General features: G+C 39.3%; 2 protein-coding genes across 2 annotated transcripts; both read right to left on the bottom strand.

Annotated features, from left to right (window-relative positions):
• Positions 1 to 1,595: 1,595 nt before the first annotated feature.
• mrpl17 (mitochondrial ribosomal protein L17) lies at positions 1,596 to 3,231 on the bottom strand. Its single transcript, XM_084089747.1, has 3 exons — positions 2,839 to 3,231; positions 2,026 to 2,094; positions 1,596 to 1,930 (listed from the first exon to the last, which is right to left on the bottom strand). Exons 1-3 carry the CDS (start codon positions 3,010 to 3,012, stop codon positions 1,670 to 1,672), a joined length of 504 nt encoding a protein of 167 aa, XP_083945873.1. The 5' UTR covers positions 3,013 to 3,231; the 3' UTR covers positions 1,596 to 1,669.
• An 8,938-nt stretch (positions 3,232 to 12,169) lies between these two features.
• LOC311067711 (trypsin-1-like) lies at positions 12,170 to 13,529 on the bottom strand. Its single transcript, XM_084089742.1, has 6 exons — positions 13,400 to 13,529; positions 13,169 to 13,319; positions 12,839 to 13,089; positions 12,603 to 12,739; positions 12,412 to 12,513; positions 12,170 to 12,318 (listed from the first exon to the last, which is right to left on the bottom strand). Exons 1-6 carry the CDS (start codon positions 13,437 to 13,439, stop codon positions 12,271 to 12,273), a joined length of 729 nt encoding a protein of 242 aa, XP_083945868.1. The 5' UTR covers positions 13,440 to 13,529; the 3' UTR covers positions 12,170 to 12,270.
• Between the last annotated feature and the right edge of the window lie 6,390 nt (positions 13,530 to 19,919).

The raw sequence follows: 19,919 nt of genomic DNA on the forward strand, positions 1-19,919 counted from the left end.
GTGAGTAGGCTATATGACGTCATGTATTCGAGTGAACTTGGATGTACATACATGGCATGAATGAAATTTTAGTGTTTACATTACCAGTAATGTAAAGCTGTGTTGAAAAGTATGAGGCTGCACTTGTTAATGTATATCATTTATTTCCATTAATTAATCGTTCCATAATAGCAGATAATACCGTGCAGGGGTTTGTGGAGTTCAGATTCAATTCCAGCTAACTTTGTTATATTTGTACATGTAATAACACTCGCAGCGGTCATGAAGCGGATATATTCTGTCTGTGAGTAGAAAGTAGAATCATTCAGTCGCAAGGTTTGTTTACTTGAGTGTCTGATGAAAATATAGCTCTACTCTTACAGAAACACTTTGTATTGACTGCATGGAGCACTTTACTGTTTTTAAACACTTATTTCATTACCATCAGAGACCCTTGAAAATGCAATCATAATGCAATAGAGTGAATGACAAATGTACAGGTAAAATGTGAAGGTTTTATCTGTAAAATGCCCATTATCACTGCTGTGTTTGTTTTATTTTAAAAGAAGAACAAGCTGTGGGTCGTATTTATGTTATATATATTAACATATCCTATATAATCTCCATCTGAAATTGACCCGTTTTAAATCTAAGCCTATAAGTTACGTACATAATGACATATTTATATTCAAAATTGTTTTTTAAAGAGATGAACCATACTTGAAGAATTATTAAAGCTAGGTTCGTGTGATTTTGTTTTTTTGTATTAACAGACGTAAATGGGCCTGAAACGCTTGATTTGCAACTTGATTTGTCAGGAAGCCACTAGAAAAGGTTATTCTAAAAGGCTTTGCCATGATTTTTTCCCATCTCTTCAGTGAGTGTGCACACCTAGCAGAGAAGAGAGAACACACTTTTTGAATGTATGATAGATAATAGCACATCACATTCGGGAGCACAGAAAGATTCAGTTAAGCACATTTCTGTTGCACTGTTCATACTGAATGCATTTTAATAGTGTCAAATGACTTGGCAGTGCATACCCTTTTTGCCAAATTAAAATGGTCTGTTTTACTACAATGGCTTGTTTGGTTCTTTTTGCAGTTAGATTAGCAATGAAGGTAGCTAATTGTAAACCTTCTACTCTAAAGTACAAACAACTGCCTAAAAAATTATTGTCATGGGGCTTGAAAATCAGTTTAAAACCATGTAGTCTCACATCCCTTCATTCATCAAAGTGAATCCTAGATTTTACAATATTTATAATAAAAATTTGACCAATTTTTATATCCAAGCGTGTTGACCCATATTGGGATGCAAGAAAATAAAAGCAGGGGGTTGCACCCAAACAAAGATAAGAACTTTAGAAAGGAACAGATTCATACAAAATAATATATTTCTACTTTCATTGGCTTGTCACACCACAGGTTCATCTGGAATTAATTAGTGAAGACAAAATGCTAATAAAAAATGAAAAAAAAAAAAAACATCTGTTTGTGACCAGTTACAGGACCACAGACACGCTTATCTTACACACATATATCCATTTTGATTTTAAAATACTGATTCAAAAAATGTCATGGGCATGTTAGATCATCAACCATACACACACAATATTTGGAACAAAAAATGATATTTTAATTAAATGTATACTGGTTTATGACGTGAAATGTAATGTACAAATGCAAAATTAGAAGTCCTTTTTCTCAGCGACCATTTGAGCTTTTTCTTCTCGGTATCCTTTCAGAAGTTGGTTTACCAAGCTCAGTTCACGGACACGTTTCATGGGGGACAGGGGAGGGAAAGGGTTGCCTTTGTACTCCAGGACAGCCATGGCTGCGTGGTCCAGATTCTCTCTGTTAGGAATGCGGGCCATGTGCGTATATCCACCTGTCTGATTCTCAAATCTTACCGCCAGAACTTTGAAGAGTTTGGGGATCAAATCTTTTTCCTGAATGAAAAAATATATATCAATGTAGATGTCCTTTACTCAGAAACACTGTTAGCACATTGTTAGAACTTTTTAAGCAATGAATGAAAACTTACCGTTAGCCAGAAATCAGCCATTTTCATTGACTTTTCATTAGTTTCTCCCTTTTTTGCATAATCAATAATCTAAAAAAGAAAACACAAATGTAAAAAAAAAAAAAAAAAATTTAAAGTCAAAATAGAAACAAAGTCATTCAAAAACAATAATCGTTTTAAAGAATTGTATTTGCTGAAACCGCAAAACTCTTTAAAGGGATAGTTCACACAAAAATGAAATGTCGGTCATCATTTAGTCACCCTCAAGTTGTTCCCAAACTTCAATTTTTTTTCTTCTGCTGAACACAAAAATATATTTTGAAGAATGTCAGTAACCAAACAGTTAATGGGCCCCATTGACTTCCATAGTATTTTTATTTATTTTTTCAATGGGGCTTTCATCAACTGTTTGTTTGGTTGCCTATATTCTACAAAATATCTTCTTTTGCAGAAGAAAGAAATCCAGACAGGTTTGGAACTTGAGGGTGAGTAGTCTAAATTATGACAGAATTTTTATTTTTTGTTTGAACTATCCCTTAAATTACTTTAATCAGAATTTCACTGTTTGGACATTTCAGCTTAACCCTTTAATATTATATATATAAATATACATATACACACACACACACACACATACATACATATATATACATATTAATATATTACGACTTTTACATCACGATCAAATCATTATTCTGTCAAAATATTTTTCAGAAGTCCAAGATGAAACAAAGTTTGACGCCGTTTTATTGTTTTAAATTTATTTAAATATGTATTTATTTATATAATAAATGTAAGTTAGGTACTGAAAATTTGTAGCCTGCTTGTACTTGCCTTTTCAGCGTAAAAGCGAACTTCATCGGCTCGGGCTCTTGTTGTCTCTATTCTCTCGTGTCGAACCAGACCAGTGAGTATGTTCCGAAGCATGTTGATTCTGGACTCAGGTCCGAGTCCCATCCGACGAGCCACTCGGCCATGGGAAATCAAAGCCCGCAGGGTGAGTCGCATTTCAAGAAGCGATGAAGGACACTACTCCAGAAAAGAAATCCCCTTTGTTAAACAACGTAAATATACTGCAAAAGTAAAGAGAACTCAGACGAGCGCTGCTGTGATCAGCGACTGCATCCACAGTATATAAACAAGTGCATTTATTTAAACTAGAGTAAAAGGTTGTACGTTCAGCTACAATACATGTGAGATGGTACGTCGGTCTGAAGAGTCCGGAATGAAAAACAAGACTTTAGTAAGGTTCCGCATGCACGTTTTGACAAAAGCGATTACATCAAGCACTAAATAAGGTTAAAATGTACCCCTTAAAAGCTTTATGTCAGTTTTTCTTATCATATTTTAAGTAGATCTGAGATACATTTTATCATTTATTCAGAAAATATTTAGCCTAAAGCTTAAAAGTTCTCCTCTGAGTGTTTCGTCTCTGTGCTTGGAGTGTCTGATGCCCATATGCATATAAACTCCTCCAAAAGGCCCCTCTTACAAAAGGCTTACTAATAAAAGTAAAGTAGAAAAAGTCTTGGGGTATGCTCCCCAAGAAGTAAAAGCAAAGCTTAAATCTTAAAGTTTAATTCTGTTATATATATATATATATATATATATATATATATATATATATATATATATATATATATATATATATATAAAGTTTTTAAAACAAACCTTTATCTGATTATGTTTAGGATGCAGACTAGGTAGGTAGGATTTTTCTAAAAGGATTTTTCTAAAAAAAAAAAAAACATTCCAAATTTGTTTAAACTGTCTTTATATACCAATACATAATTAAAATATAAGTACTCTGAAAAAGAGAGTATAAAAATCGAGTGTCTGTAGACCTCTCACGACTGTTGTAAACACAGCTAATTATTTCCATTCACTCCACCCCCTCCCTTCTGGGCTCCTTCCAAAGCCACGCCCCCAAAACACATGAACGCGCGACGCCAAATGCTCAGGCTCAGGAAGACGCATTTATTTACCTGAGACGAGTGCAGAGGAAGGAGTGCAGTGCATGCAGTGACATCATGTCAGAATCACATGTAATAAAATACCTAACTTTATCACTATAAATATAAACAAATAAGATGGCTTTTAGTACTCACTATCAAGCTAGCATATCGATACTGGTAAAGTTTAAAATATATTTTGTTTGATTCGGTAACGAGCTATATTTAGGCTATAGGTAACGAGCTAGGCCTATATTTATAAGGCAAAGCTAAAAACAGGTTGCATTGATACACGTTTTTCCATTAGGCCTACCATCAGTTAAACTGTGATGAAGGTGAATTTCGTGTAAGAGTCATAACATATACGGTGTTTTGCATGTAAGAGTTTACATGATGAAAACATTGTTGACTCTGATGAGGACTAACGTTAACGTTACACTCTGGTGACAAGTAGCGCATCGTCAGTTCAAGGACAGGTCCGGGGTCGAGGGCGAAGCAGAGGAGGTCGTTCAAGAGTGCGGGCAACCAGGGTCCGAGGAAGTAGTTTTTGCCTTGTTTGCCTTCGATGACTGCATATGCAGGTGCTTTGAATTTTGAATGCTCTTTTTCTCTGCCATAATTTTACTCTTCGTAGGTTCCGCGCCTCTCTTGCACTCCCCTCAAATCAAACGGGTGCGCGCGCATATGGGCAGATCTAGCAACAGTGGTGGTAGCCTTGGTTGCGAGAGTGAGTGACAGTCGCCCAAACCAATCAATTGTTTCGTCCCGGATGGAAATAATGAGCTGTGTTTATTGCAGATTAAAAGGTCTACAGTCACTCGATTTTTAAACTCTCTTTTTCAGAGCACTTACATTTTAATTATGTATTGGTATATAAAGACAGTTTAAACAAATTTGAAAAAAAGTTTTTTATAAAAATCCTACCTACCCTACCTTTAATGCAAGAAAATGTATTATACTGTATACCAAGATAGTCAATATACAGCATTATATGATTGTCTTCAGCCATAAATTGTAGAAAATAGAAATAATATACGTTGTTACAATGTTGTCCTTTGGCTTAGTGTGCAGCTATTTTTAACATTTAATCAGCTCAGAGACAGGAGATGAAAATTATCTATTTTGGCTTAAAGTGCACATTTATATAACATTAGTTTTAATTAAAGGACAAATCCAGTGAAAAATGAACCTAGGGGTAATTAACACATGGTTACCGAGTCGATCGTTCCCTGCGATGCGTTTTCATGAAAATCGAATGTATAGAGTTTTATCTTTAAAAACAGATTAGCTCATAACACTAGTATATGGGGCACAGAGTAAGTAAAAGTAAATCGCTAGTTAATACCACTAACAAGGCTCAAAATAGCCTCACACTAACACGGTAGCATAATGAGGGTCCCTACATGCAAACCGAAGCATTGAGAACTTTGTAAGTGTACAGACAGTTTAATAAGAAGATACTTTATAAAGACAGTACATTACGCATTTACAGACAGGCGTCATCTTGGAAAACAGTCTCGACTAATCGAGTCACGAACGCCGTGCTAAGTGAGCTGGTCGATAGGAATTACGCATAGTGAAATCTAATGTAGGCTATTTTGAGCCTTGTTAGTGGTATTAACTAGCGATTTACTTTTACTTACTCTGTGCCCCATATACTAGTGTTATGAGCTAATCTGTTTTTAAAGATAAAACTCTATACATTCGATTTTCATGAAAACGCATCGCAGGGAACGATCGACTTGGTAACCATGTGTTAATTACCCCTAGGTTCATTTTTCACTGGATTTGTCCTTTAATGTGTGTTGTCCTGGATATAAAAACAAAAGCACAGTTTATATTTGATTTTTTATTATGCATTCCAATCAAAACGTACCAACACAATATAACATATATCTATTAAATATTTAAAACGTTGCAAAAATGTATGTATATGCTACATAAATAGCACATTTTCTTCAAGCTGCCTGGTTCCAACTGCTGGTCCTTGACTTTAATTGCCAAGCGCTGCATTTTTTGTGGAGGTGCCTGGTCCACACCTGCATTGTCCTGATGAAGGAACAGACATATCATTTCACGCTGCAGATTTAATGAGTGATTCTTAGAGAAAATCTTAATACATGTCCCTTCTACAATTTCAATATGAGGGTTCTAAACTGAAAATAATATGATAATAGTCATATATTAAATGATTAAAGTGTTTACATTTTTAAATCTGAAAAAAAGGAGGGAACTTACCAATGCTCTCTTCCGGTTCAGCTGGGACCTGGGCTGAAGGCTGCTCTGGTCCACGTATGAAGTGCTTATCTTATTCTGGCTCCTCAGTTTAGGATTCAGCTGCACCTTCTTGTCAATTTCCACACAAATTTTATTTTGGGGAGGTGGCTGACACACACCTACATTGTCCTGTTGAAGAAACAAACATAATCATTAATGAGTGCTTGTTAGACTAAATCTAAACACATATCTTTCTATAGTTTTGAAATACTATATAAAAGGATTTGAATAGAGGACCTAGAAAACATATAAGCATATTTGAAGTCAATGTTTACATTTTTTTTTTTTTTTTTTATAAATCTGAAAATAAGTAAAAACAAGAGATGGAAGGGACTTACAGATGCTTCTGTGCTCCACTGACACTGCCTCTTACTCTGACTGGACATGGGTGGTCCAGGATGGGACTGAGCAACGGGACTTGGTTTCTGCTGCAACAGATGTAACCCAGATGCTCCCTGTGGGAAACAAGGTGGAACAAGTGCACTCTGTGATGTCTTAGGAGACATAGAAGCTCCCTTTGGGATATTCTGCTGCCTCTGCTGTCCCTGCTGCTCCCTCTGCTTCTGCCTCTGCTGCTTAAGGATCCTGAGGCTTTCTCCCAGTTTGGGGGAATCTGCAGGCACAAGTGATCCCTGTGAGGTCCCCGAATGCACAAGCGCACCTTTTGGGATCAGAACCCCAGAGGGCACTGCCGCTGCCTGTGGATTCCTGGCAGGCACTGCTGCTCCCTGTGGGGTCCTGGCATGCTCAGACCCTCCCACTGGGGTCCTGTCAGGCAAAGGTTTATTGGCTTGGGGCTTCTTCTGCACCAGCTCCTTCCTCAGTAGCTCAGAGATCAGATTTCTCTTCTCTGGAACCTTCTCAGGGACAGGTGATCCCTGTGCACAACAGACAGGCTTCTGCTGCAGCATCTCCTGCTTCAGTGGCTCCGGGATCTTTAGTTTTTCCCTGTTTGCGGTCTTGTTAGGCACGGGTGCTCCCTGAAGAGAAGAAGCTTGAGGCCTCTGCTGCAGCAGCTCCCCTCTCAGAGGCTCAGGGATCTTTAGCTTTTGCCTCTTTGAGGTATTGTCAGGCAGTGTTCCCTGAAGAGAAGAAGCTTGAGGCTTCAGCTGCAGTAGCTCTCGTCTCAGTGGCTGAGGGACCTCTAGTTTTTTCCTCTTTGAGGTCTTGTCAGGAATGGGTGCTCCTCGAGGAGAAGAAGCTTGAGGCCTCTGCTGCAGCAGCTCCCCTCTCAGAGGCTCAGGGATCTTTAGCTTTTGCCTCTTTGAGGTATTGTCAGGCCGTGTTTCCTGAAGAGGAGAAGCTTGAGGCTTCAGCTGCAGTAGCTCTCGTCTCAGTGGCTGAGGGACCTCTAGTTTTTTCCTCTTTGAGGTCTTGTCTGGAATGGGTGCTCCGCTAGGAGAGGAAGCTTGAGGCCTCTGCTGCAGCAGCTCCCTTCTCAGAGGCTCAGGGATCTTTGGCCTCTTTAATATGTTGTCAGGCAGTTTTGCCTGAAGAGAAGCTTGAGGCTTCAGCTGCAGTAGCGCTCGTCTCAGTGGCTCAGGGACCTCTAGTTTTTCCCTCTTTGAGGTCTTGTCAGGAATGGGTGCTCCTCGAGGAGAAGAAGCTTGAGGTCTCTGCTGCAGCAGCTCCCCTCTCAGAGGCTCAGGGATCTTTGGCCTCTTTAATATGTTGTCAGGCAGTTTTGCCTGAAGAGAAGGAGCTTGAGGCTTCTGCTGCTGCAGCCACTCCTGCCTAAGAAGCTCAGAGATATTTAGCTTTCGCCTATCTGGGACCTTTTCTGGCATGGGTGCTCGATGTGAGGAACATGCGAGTACCTTTGGGGCAGGAACAGGTGGTCTCCGTAGAGACTGGGTCACAGGTGCTCCCTGTGGAGACCCAGTGGGCACAGGTGCTTTCTGTAGGGACTTGACAGCCAGTGGTGCTTCCTGTGGCTTTTTCTGCCTCCACTTTCTCTGCTGTACTGTGGATTTCAGTGTTGTATCTGAGTTCAGGGCCTTCTCAGATGCATCTTTGAAGGCCAGGGATGAGGTGAGGTTCAACTTCTTAGAACTGGCATGCACAGTTGATTCCTGTTGGGACCTGGTGGGCACAGGTGCTCCCTCTGCCTTGTTCTGCTTCATGGACTTCAGGGATGTGGGGCATGGAGTTTCTCCTGCCTCCACTGTTCCCCACCACAGCCCTGAGGTGAGGTCCCCATACTCAGGCTCCTCAGAGATGGGATGTGAAACCTCCATTATTGCCCACCACTCCCCTGCAGCAAGGGCCATGGTGAGCTCATCAGAGAGTTCAGGACATAAGGACTGCTCTGCACTCTCAGGAAAACCGATGGGAAAGGTGGACATACTCATATTGATTTGGATTTGATGATGATCTAAAGAACTGAACAATACTGCCTTTGTGCAATCTCTATATGTAAAACACTGTGAAAGACAGAGAAATGGAAGAGATGAGTTGAGTAAACACATACAAACCTGGAAACTGTTTGTCTTAGTTATCAAAATACTCGAGAAAAATATATATATTTTCTACAGTGTATGCCCATGGCTGTCACTCAGAAGAGACAAGGGAGTCCAGTCCAAGAGCCTCCTTAAAATCTATTCAAAATGAACAATTAAGCTGAAAAAGTTAAGTTATATTTTTTATCAATTTAACTACTAATGTGGATAATTAAGATGCATATAATGTAAAAATATATATATTTTTCTATCTTGCCTGGTAGTCAAGGCAAATTTTATTTACTGCACGAATAGAATAGGAACAGCATGAGAACAGCAATAAAGGCTCCATTAAACAAACCAATGGGAATAAATATTCAAATGGACACTTGTCTGTCCAAAATTGCCATTAAAGGCATAAGGAGGCTAAATGAAAATGACCTCCTTTTACATATGTAGCTAATCAGTTACAGTCAGAGATACAGAGATAACTAACGTTAAGGCCAATCAGCTTTCATTATCAGTTCAATGTGTTATCAGATCTGCTATTGGTTGGTCAAAGAATATAAAGGATCTCAAAGCAAGAGAGATTGAAAGACAGGTCATATAAGAATTGATTATATTAAAGGAGTGGTGGAGTTCCAAAGACAAGATAACGTCTATGGAGCTCTCCATTTATGAATATTAAAATGGTCATAGTCTGTATTTGTTGATTTAATGTGTTTTGTTGATTGAGATAATAATGTGTCATTAAATATCAAGAATATAGGAGGATAACATCTGTGTATGGGAGCATATCAACAAATAGCTAACGTTAGTATATTAAAAACATCAAACCCAATTTACATATTAGCCTCCCCAAACTTTTTCACACAAATTACCACTGTATAGCATGTCTATTCATGTATCTGCATCGAGTCAATAACGTTCTATTGTTTAAGTAGATTCTAATTTGAGTAATACAAATATTAAAATTCAAATCTCCAAACCCTGAATAAAAAGCATACTCACGATCATTCGCCGACTCGCTACAAAATGCAAGATTCCTCTGTACTCAGTTGTTCGTTCTACAGATCTCTATGACATCACAATGGAGCACGGCGCTCAATTGACTCAAGTGTTTGTGAGTGACGTGAAATCTAGTCTGTTTAGATTCAAACTTGACATGCAATACAAATACAAAGAGTGACTAATCATATTTAATCCATGATTGTTACTAAACATTTCTGTTTTACCCTTGTAGCCTACTGAAGTTTATGATAAGTTTATGATTTATGATAGTTTAAAAAAAAATTATTTCCAGGTGCATGTGGTAGCTAGCTGAATAATTCTCAAAATTAACAGCTTCTTATTTCTTTATATATATATTTTTTTCCTTTGATAAGTTGCATAATTATTATCTCCATCAGTTTTCTTATGTATTTCTGTGGTTTTCATGCATTTATGCTTTAAGAGATTATTTTCAGATTTATATTCGATTTATGATTATCTTATTATTATTACTGTTTTCATCTAAATGCTTGTTGCAAATATTTTGGGTTGTATAATACGCGTTGCTTCAAATTAATAAAATATATTATTGTAGCAGGAGAAGGATGTGTGTGATTGGTTATACGTGCATGTTCGCGTCATTACGTATGGGAGTTCTACGCGATGCGCTTCATTTTCTATAAGCAATGGTGAAGGATCATCGCTTGAACGTGTAGCCTATTCATATTAATATCGTCTTTTACAGGTATAAAATAAAATGCACACCATCATTGTAAACAGTTCACAGTAATTGTTTTTCGATGTATATGAGCGTTATGTCTGTAAACTCTATTTAGTGTTAACTATCGGTGCCGCCATTAGTGTAGCCTACTCTGGGGATGCGGAGATAAAATACATATTGTATAGGTAGCCTATGTGTTTCATGTTATCCTTTATTAATTCATTCTTTGTTATGATTTTATTTCGTGCTGATTCACTAACAGTGTGTGTATATGACGTCATGTAATCGAGTGAACTTGGATGTTCATACATGGCATGAATTCAATTTTAGTGTTTATAGCCTATTAGCCTAATGTTAAGCTGTGTTGAAAAGTATGAGATATGCACTTGTTAATTTATTGATTCACGATAAAGCAACGGTGAAGTCATTTTACAGGAGTATAGGCTATGCGCAAATGTGTCCATATACGGCGTATGCCTGCCTATAATAGCCGATGGGCCTTCTAAACTTGATAAACAGTGAAAACTACTTTGATGTCTTAAAAAACTTTTTTTTTTTAATATTTAATTTAAGCAGTTTAAATTTTATATAAGTTAGATGTGATTCAACTAAAAAAAAATTATACACTTTTAAATGACTTGTAGCCTACAGCTTTTTTTTGATTAGACTAATAGCCTACTTAAAAATGCAAGGCATCAAGTGACCCTAATACGTTTTTAAGTTGTGGAATTTTTTTACAGTGCGATTCTGAAATATATGGAATGGTTGGCAAACCTACCTCAAACACCTTTCTGAGCAAATATAATTTAAATTTAGCCTATTATTTAATCAAGTTGGACTGCCTACATTTAAACTGGTAGTCGACGAAGGCCTCAGTAAATGAGAAAGATATAGGCCTATGTGAAACATAGTAGTCTGGCTTACTTTAGTCACACAACACTTCAAACTAAAGGCCTATGCTACTTCTTTCTTTAGGTGTCATTCTTAAACCTAAAATATGTTTGATGAAGGCTCATTTATAGTTGTTATAGAAACATGTTGAAGCTATTTTTCTATATGACTTTTTTTTTGCTGATTTATGATGCTAACAAACACTGTATTATTAATAACCATCCCAGCAAAAATATGCTCTAAGAATGTTTTGCTAACATTCTAATGGAAGTTATTAATGGATGGTTAGGCATTTTTTTCTAATGTTCTGTTTAATATTTATGAATGTTCTTAGAATGTTCAAAACATTTTTCTTGGTTCTTGGTTATGTGGGAACATTATGGTAACAGTACTTTGAATGTTCTCTAAACCTTCTGTAACAAGTAGTAAAAAAAATAAATAGATGTACTAAACTAAAATGTTTCAGTAAAACATTTCATGAGAGATGAATGATTAGTGTTTTTGTGCAAACGTTTTGATGATGTTATTAAAGACCAGATAACTTTAACAAACATTCTATAATGTTACTGGAAGAACTTTAAAAAAAATAAAACATTTCAGAGAACATTGCCAGAATGTTTTCCAATGCTCTGAGTAACTTCTGAGAACGTTCCCTGTTAGCTGGTATAGCTGTTTAGCATTTCCTTTGTTAGAAATACATTTTTTCCTGATGTATTTTTTATGGAATAGCTGTCTTTATTATTAGAAATATTAGGAATTTAACTTATTTTATTTTGTGTTGCTTTGCTAATTGTTTGCTGAGAGCATTTGTACATTTAAATATAGGCCTCTTACTTACAATATATTTATTCAGTATTTATTCATAAATATGAATGAAGCACTTAGAGAAAGCAGGATATGTTTAAATGTTTTTATTTTCAAACAGGTTTTTATCTCCAAAATAAAGAAAAAATGATGGATTGCAGATTTGGAGGCTGTATGTGACTTTGGATCAGATTTAGTTGTTACTCATGGTGTCGGCGATCCATTGGCTGAACGAACAGACCTTGAAGAAAAGATAATTCATAGAAGTCATGAAATTCCTTCATATCATACCAAACATATTGTTTTGTAACTAACAACAACTAATGTATATTACCTTGCCATAGACACCAGGATGATTCTTCTCAGCACAGCCATAACCCCAGGACACAATACCATGCAGTGCACCGTTGCACACCACGGGACCACCAGAGTCACCCTGAAAAAAAAGAAAGACAACCACTGGTGATTAATAATATTGTCTCAGGTCAAATTTGTGTGACAACACTATTTATTGTCATGCTCTACCTGGCAAGAGTCCTTTCCTCCCTCCAGGTATCCAGCACAGAACATGGTGTTGGTGATCATGCCAGGGTAGGATTTGTTACAGTCACTGTCGGACAAGATTGGGACCTCCAGACACTGAAGCTTGTTGGAATCAGCAGCTACAAAGAAATGAATAAAACAACAACAGAGATGGAGTTAACTCAAGTGCTATGAACATCAAGTGTGAAGGAAGTGACATCATGAACTCAGTCACTCACTGGAACTCATGGTGTTTCCCCAGCCAGCGACTCTGCACATGGTGCCAGCGGCGGCACAGCCACTGGGCAGGGCCACGGGCTGCACATACTGATTGAGGGTAGCGGACTTGCTAAGCTTGATCAGCATGATGTCACTGTCAATGGTCCAGGAGTCATAGCTGGGGTGGCGGATGACCTTCTCAGAGGTGATGAACTGCTCAGAACCCTCATTAACTACGATATTGTGCTCGCCCAAACGGACCTCCACACGTCTGAAAGACAAAAATACTGTTCAGAACTGAGGAAGCCAATGGACCGGAACATGAGCTACCTTACGAAGACGCCACTTACGACTTGTAGCAGTGAGCAGCAGACACAACCCAATCCTGGCTGACCAGAGAACCACCGCAAAAGTGGTAGCCAGAGTTCAGAGACACCGTCCAGGGCTGGGAATAGGGCGTGCACTCATATCCCCCAACAATCTTGTCATCATCCAGAGCAACTACATACAATGAGAGAGTATCATCAGTATATTGACTCACCTTTTCCATATTGCTATCTCTGAATGGAATCTCTACTCACAGGCAGCTCCAAGGAGCACCAGGAAAACCAAAGACCGCATGACTGCTGATTGAACCTGTTCGATGATGGTTTCGCTCCTCACTCGCAGTATTTATGAGACTGCCAGCCTACTGATCCACGCCCCAGCGGTCAGCCATTGACCAATCAGATCCAAAAGACCTATCTGAAGTCTGATAAGTAATTCACTATCATTGTGTTTCCATGAAGAAATACAGTATTACATCTTGATTACTTGAATGTTAGAACACTATATTTTAGGGGCTGCATTGGCACTCTAATGTCACTCAGTGTACACTCCAAACCATTTAAACCAACAGTTCGGTTTGTCCATATTTGACCCAGACAGGCCCGTCGCGACAAGGCAGGCAAACCAAGCAATTGCTTGGGGCCCCGAGCTGGCCTGGGGCCCCAAGACAACGACTGGTTAAGAATAAAATGCAACGACAAACTGTGTGAGCGCCCCTTTGATAGTCAATGCAGTAAAGTGCAATGACACTGTTATCGGGATCCCCCTCAAGGGGGCCCCCCCTCAGTAGTCGCTGACAGCAGCCAGCCGACCACGCGATCTCTGCTGCCGGCAAAATACAAAACCTCCTCGGCAGTTATCATGAAGCGAATTATGCTTCAGGAAGCCAGAAAAGAAAGAAGTTAAAGGTAAAAAAATATAGTGATAAGTGATAAATTACACTGGATAAAATAGCTCTACTTGTCTTGTACAAATGGTGTACTTTTGCAGCAGGTAGGCTAGCAAAAATATGTTTATGTTAGCTATCTGCCTGACGGCAAATGCTACTTGTAACGAACAGTTAGTGCAACTTTTTTTTCGAAAGGACGGAATATGGTTACATACTGTAATATGTTTTTTTAACGGGATAAGGAAGACGCAGATCTGTTCCAGAATCACTGTTTATCGTATTTAATGACATGACATTGCTATAGCTTTGTAATAGGTTTTGATGAAAGTGGCATAGCATGCTATACTAACTATTCCACCGTTATAATCTATTTCCCAAATGGGGGGTATTGGGGGGGCCTCCATGTCCATTTTGCTTGGGGCCCCCAAATTCCTTCAAACGGCCCTGGACCCAGACATGGGTTGAAACAACCCAACCTTTTTTTAGAGTGTATAGAGCATGTAAAGTAACAAAATATATGTTTTTATGCTTAATTAGTGTATCTCAAAGAAAAATGTTTGTCATATATTTTCCAAGATATAAAGCCAAAAATTCCTTTAACTTACAGTGAAAAGCTACCTGCAATACACACGTTTTAACATTCTGAGAAACAAATTAGAGCAACATTTCATTTTAAACAAAGTGCTGACAGTGTGTAGATAAGACATTATGCCAATTTTAGAAACAACCAGAGAGATCCAGCAGCTGTGCTGTTGAATATGTAAGCTGTTGGCTTCCATATTTTCAACAGCTGTCCATCTTCTCACCTGCAGGTTTTACATCTGTTCTTGTCCCTGACTGTTTCACAATTTATTCGTAACATTACATTGTTCTTGGTAAAATTTCTCATGAACTTCTAATAGTAAACGTCCATCTAACAAGCAGTTATATTTGTAGCCAAAATGTTTTTTTGCTTGTGAAATTGTATCAGTTTTATCAGTTGTCTTCTGTTATTCATTTCATTGTTAGTTGTGAAACAAAATAATTAATGTTATTGATACGCTATTGGCATCATGTATTTCACTTGGTTTATGGTTCTGCCGGGCACTGCTGCTTCCTTTGGGGTCCCCTGTAGGAATGGGGACAAGTTCACGGGGCACAGGTGCATCTTGTGGAGCCCTGGAGGCCATGAGTGCTTCCTGTTGAAACCTGTGGCAGAACGGAATCCGGTAGCCACTTGATCATTTGTATTTTGTCATTTTTTTCTTCCTGTTGACCAATTAGAAGAGGCTGATCATTTGTGACAAGATATTTAAGGAGGGGAATTGTTTCGTCGGGTGTGGCGGAAGTGAACTGGTGACGTGAGAAGTCTTGTTGTTACGGAGATGAGTGCTGTCTGTTAGAAGAAAGTGTGAGAAGTTGTGTGCTCCGGTACGAGAAATGAGTCTACTTGCGAGAGAAGAGTGAAGGAAGCGTGCAGTGTCCAGGAGGTGTGGCTTATGCTTACCTGCGTTTGAATGACGTGACGGTGTGAACGAGAGTGCAGCTGTGAAGCGGCGGCGTAGGCTCTCTATCTCGGCTGCCGGTAGAGGTGCATTGCCTTGGATTATTCCTCGTCGACTGTTTTCCTGGACTGTGCTGCAAAACGACGCTCCTGTTACTTACCTGATACTCCAAATGAAAACCATCGGCACCGGGTACAAGCTTGACGCACCCATAGTACATGCACACGCTCCGCAAGTCGTACACACACACGCAATCAATCGTACTTTTTCTTGGCTGTTTGAGAGCATATCAAAAAAAAGTGTGGAAGCGAAACTAAGTTGTAAATTCCGTCAGCTGACGGGTTTGCTCGGACATAGTTCTTCTCTTTACTTACTTTTCTTTCAACTCTTCATAGTTGTTTGTATTTATTTATTTATTTTTCTTGTCTTGTTTTCCATGGAGATGTGTCTTAATCCATGATGTTTGAATATGAGAGTCATGTTTTGCTGTGTTGGGTATGTGATTTGTGCTGACTGTCTAAAATAAATTTGCAAATTGATTGGTTTCCTACAAGTTTAATTTGATTCCCCTTTCTTCAAGTCCTTCATATGTAGCTGGTGGGTTTTAATAAGCTATCCGGAGTTTACTTATTGCTAGGATTAAATGCCTGGCTGGCGCCCGAACAAATCAAAATAAATATAAAAGTAAAGATAAATGTTTATTGATGGGGCACCATCGCTACAAACCAGGATGCTCCCTGTGGGGAACAAGGTGGAACAAGTGCACTCTGTGATGTCTCAGGAGACATAGAAGCTCCCTTTGGGATATTCTGCTGTCCCTGCTGCTCCCTTTGCTTCTGCCTCTGCTGCTTAGGGATCCTGAGGCTTTCTCCCAGTTTGGGGGAATCTGCAGTCACAAGTGATCCCTCTGAGGTCCCCGAATGCACAAGTGCACTTTTTGGGATCGGAGCCCCAGAGGGCACTGCCGCTGCCTGTGGATTCCTGGCAGGCACTGCTGCTCCCTGTGGGGTCCTGGCATGCAGACACTCCCACTGGGGTCCTGTCAGGTAAAAGTTTATTGGCTTGGGACTTCTGCTGCACCAGCTCCTTCCTCAGTAGCTCAGAGATCATATTTCTTTTCTCTGGAACTTTGTCAGGGACAGGTGATCCCTGTGCACAACAGACAGGCTTCTGCTGCAGCAGCTCCCGTCTGAGAGGCTCAGGGATCTTTAGCTTTTGCCTGTCTGGGACCTTTTCTGGCACGGGTGCTCGACGTGAGGAACATGCGAGCACCTTTGGGGCAGGCACAGGTGGTCTCTGTAAAGACTTGGGCACAGGTGCTCCCTGTGAAGACCCAGTAGGCACAACTGCTCCCTGTGGGGACTCGACAGCCACTGGTGCTTCCTGTGGCTTTTTCTGCCTCCACTTTCTCTGCTTTTCTGTGGATTTTAGTGTTTTATCTGAGTTCAGGGCCTTCTCAGATGCATCTATGAAGGCCAGGAATGAGGTGAGGTTCAACTTCTTAGAACTGGCATGCACAGTTGATTCCTGTTGGGACCTGGTGGGTGCAGGTGCTCCCTCTGTGTAATGGCCTTCCCCTTTAATTTGTTTTGCTTGGTGTCACCACTAGGTGGCGAAATACATTTATTGCATCTTAAAAATAAATCGAAGGCACCCGTCGAAAACTCTGTTTCTTTTCTTCGAAGCTGAAGGGCCGCTACAGTAAAACTCGTTGCTACACATGAGGTTTTCATCGTGTTGCTGTTGTTTCATCGCGTGAGTGGGACACTGGACTTTGCATGTAAAGCGCTGATGGAATCACGTCACGTCAGCACTCATCAGGATTGTAAAATCACACAGTTTGGAGCGTGGCTCATTCATGAACGTTTGGATGGTGATCGCATATCAACATTACTGTTGCAGATGAAAAGGTAAACTTTCAGTAAAAGAACGTTAAATGAAGTAAGACTGCAAATACAACTTCCTGGACTGTGTGAGTTGAAACCTTTACAATTACAGACACTTTAGATGTTTAAAAATATTTTGAATTTTACAGAGAATTGAAGTTTCAAGATATGAAGTTGAATGAGTTGTGAAATATTGATTCATGACGTTGAAGTTATTGATTTGAGTATTCCTTTACAAGACATTGACTGCCACAGGTTAAATGCTGGGTTTCATATTTATGGTATACGTTACAAACACGTGTAAAATGTTGAATGTCAAAGAATTTATGATTGTTGCATATACAATTTGACTTATTACCATTGCTGATTATTTGAGTGTCTAAATTATAGATGTCTGATATGAGTAATGCATTGCTCTCTTAAGTTTGTAGTCAGACAAAATGGAAGACACAGTTGAGCAAATGGCAGCGCAAGCAAGTCAAAAGTTAGTTCCTGATAAGGATTTAAATATTTCTAAAGAAATGCAACAAGTTAGATCAAGATCAAGTTCTCGAAAAAGAAATCGTACAGAGAAAGGCCTAGAGATGCATAAACAGGAGACCAGGAAGCAAGAGAAAGCTTTTAACAAAGCTTATGACTCCTGGAAGCAGACAGCTAAGGAAACTAGGTCTAAATTGAAAGCTTTATGCACAAATGAAGAGCTTGAACATATTTTAAAGGACATTCAAACTAGACATGATGTAGTCACCCAGCATTATGCTCCCTTATTGCGCAATCAAACAACAACTGCAGAGATTGTTAAAAGAGTAGATGTTTGTGCCACACTGACTGCAGAAATTTCTGATTTGGTGAGCAAACGAATAGAAACTGTTGAGCAGATCCAAAAAAAAGAAGTTGTAAAGGAGAGAGTAAGGCAGATATTAAATAAAGATGAGTATGCATCTGTCTTTGGTTACACCAACACCGATACCATCATCTCAGAATCATCACAAGCTTCAGAAAGCCTAACAACATCGGAGACCTCTTCCAGAGCTTCCAGTAAACGAGCCGACCAGAAGCAGAACTCGCAGCCAAAGTAGAGCAAGCGAAGGCTTCAGCAATCAGCAGGCCAGATTACTTGAGATGGAGAATGACTGGAAGCTGAACGAAGCAAGAATGCTAGCAGAGATGAAACAGAAAGAATCAGAGATGCGTCTAAGACTAGAAGAAGAAAGGACTAGGCTGCAGATGCTACAAGCAGATAAAGAAGTCAGGGTAGCCGCAGCTCGAGTAAAGGCCTACAACAATCGTGAGAGTAATCTTGAAGAGGAGGAGGAGGGGAGAGGTAATGCAACGTGGTCTGGAGGGAGAGAGGCTGAAAACCAACCCCAGCTGAATCCTCAGGTAGAGTAATTCCATCCTCAACAAGTATTTCAAGAGGTAAAGACAACTCAAGAGACTGAGAACTTAGCTCAAGTGTTAGCGAACTCTCTAAGCATAAGTCGATTACCTGTTCCAGAGCCAACGACTTTCACTGGTGATCCTTTGAAGTTCATTGATTGGAAAATGTCCTTCACAGCACTTATTGATCGTAAATTAATTCCAGCAAGCGAGAAGATGTTCTACTTGAAAACCTATCTTGCTGGAGAAGCTTGAAAAGCTGTGGAAGGTTTCTTCTATAGAAATTCTGACGATGCATATCAGGGCACCTGGAAGGTCCTTGAAGAGTGGTATGGTAACCCGTTAATTGTTCAGAGAGCCTTTCGAGAAAAACTCATGAGATGGCCTAAGGTGGGAGTAAATGACCCACTTTCCTTGCGAGAATTCACTGACTTCCTACAAGGCTGTGTTGAAGCTATTCCACATGTCAAAGGTTTGGCTATTTTGAATGACTTTGAAACTATAAACTACTCAAGAAATTACCTGAGTGGATTTTACGTAAATGGAGCAAAATTGTGGTTGAAGAGTTAGACATGACTGGCGATTATCCAAGTTTTAAATGATTTGCAGAGTTCTTGCAGAAGGAGTCCAAAATAGCTTGCAATCCATTCACTTCTCCACTTCTACTGAGTTCTAAGGTTTCAGATGAGAGATTTCCCAAAAGAGCCAGAGCTTTCAACACAAACACTCAAGTTAAAGATTCAACAAGAATAGAATTCAAGATGATATCACCATGTTCTGTCTGTAAGAGTGAAATGCATAGTATCTCTAAATGTCCTATTTTTGCAGAAAAGCCCATGGATGACAAAAGGTCTTTTATTCGTGAGAATCATATCTGTTTTGGATGTCTGAGAAAGGGGCGTATTTCCAAAGACTGCAAAAGACGCCATATTTGTGGCACATGTAGCTTTCGCCATTCCAACTTGCTTGCATGAAGATAAAATCAAAGGGCCTGTGAATGTATCAAGAATGGGGTTCACTCCTACAGAAGTGCGCACAAATCAAGAAGTTCAAAAAGTTATGTCTCATACAGTAACACAACGTGCTTCTGCTACCTCTAGCATTGTTCCTGTTTTTATTTCAACGGTGGATGAGC

The sequence above is a fragment of the Abramis brama genome (assembly GCF_963993115.1).
Source record: "Abramis brama genome assembly, chromosome: 17".
In the NCBI taxonomy this organism is placed as follows: domain Eukaryota; kingdom Metazoa; phylum Chordata; class Actinopteri; order Cypriniformes; family Leuciscidae; genus Abramis; species Abramis brama.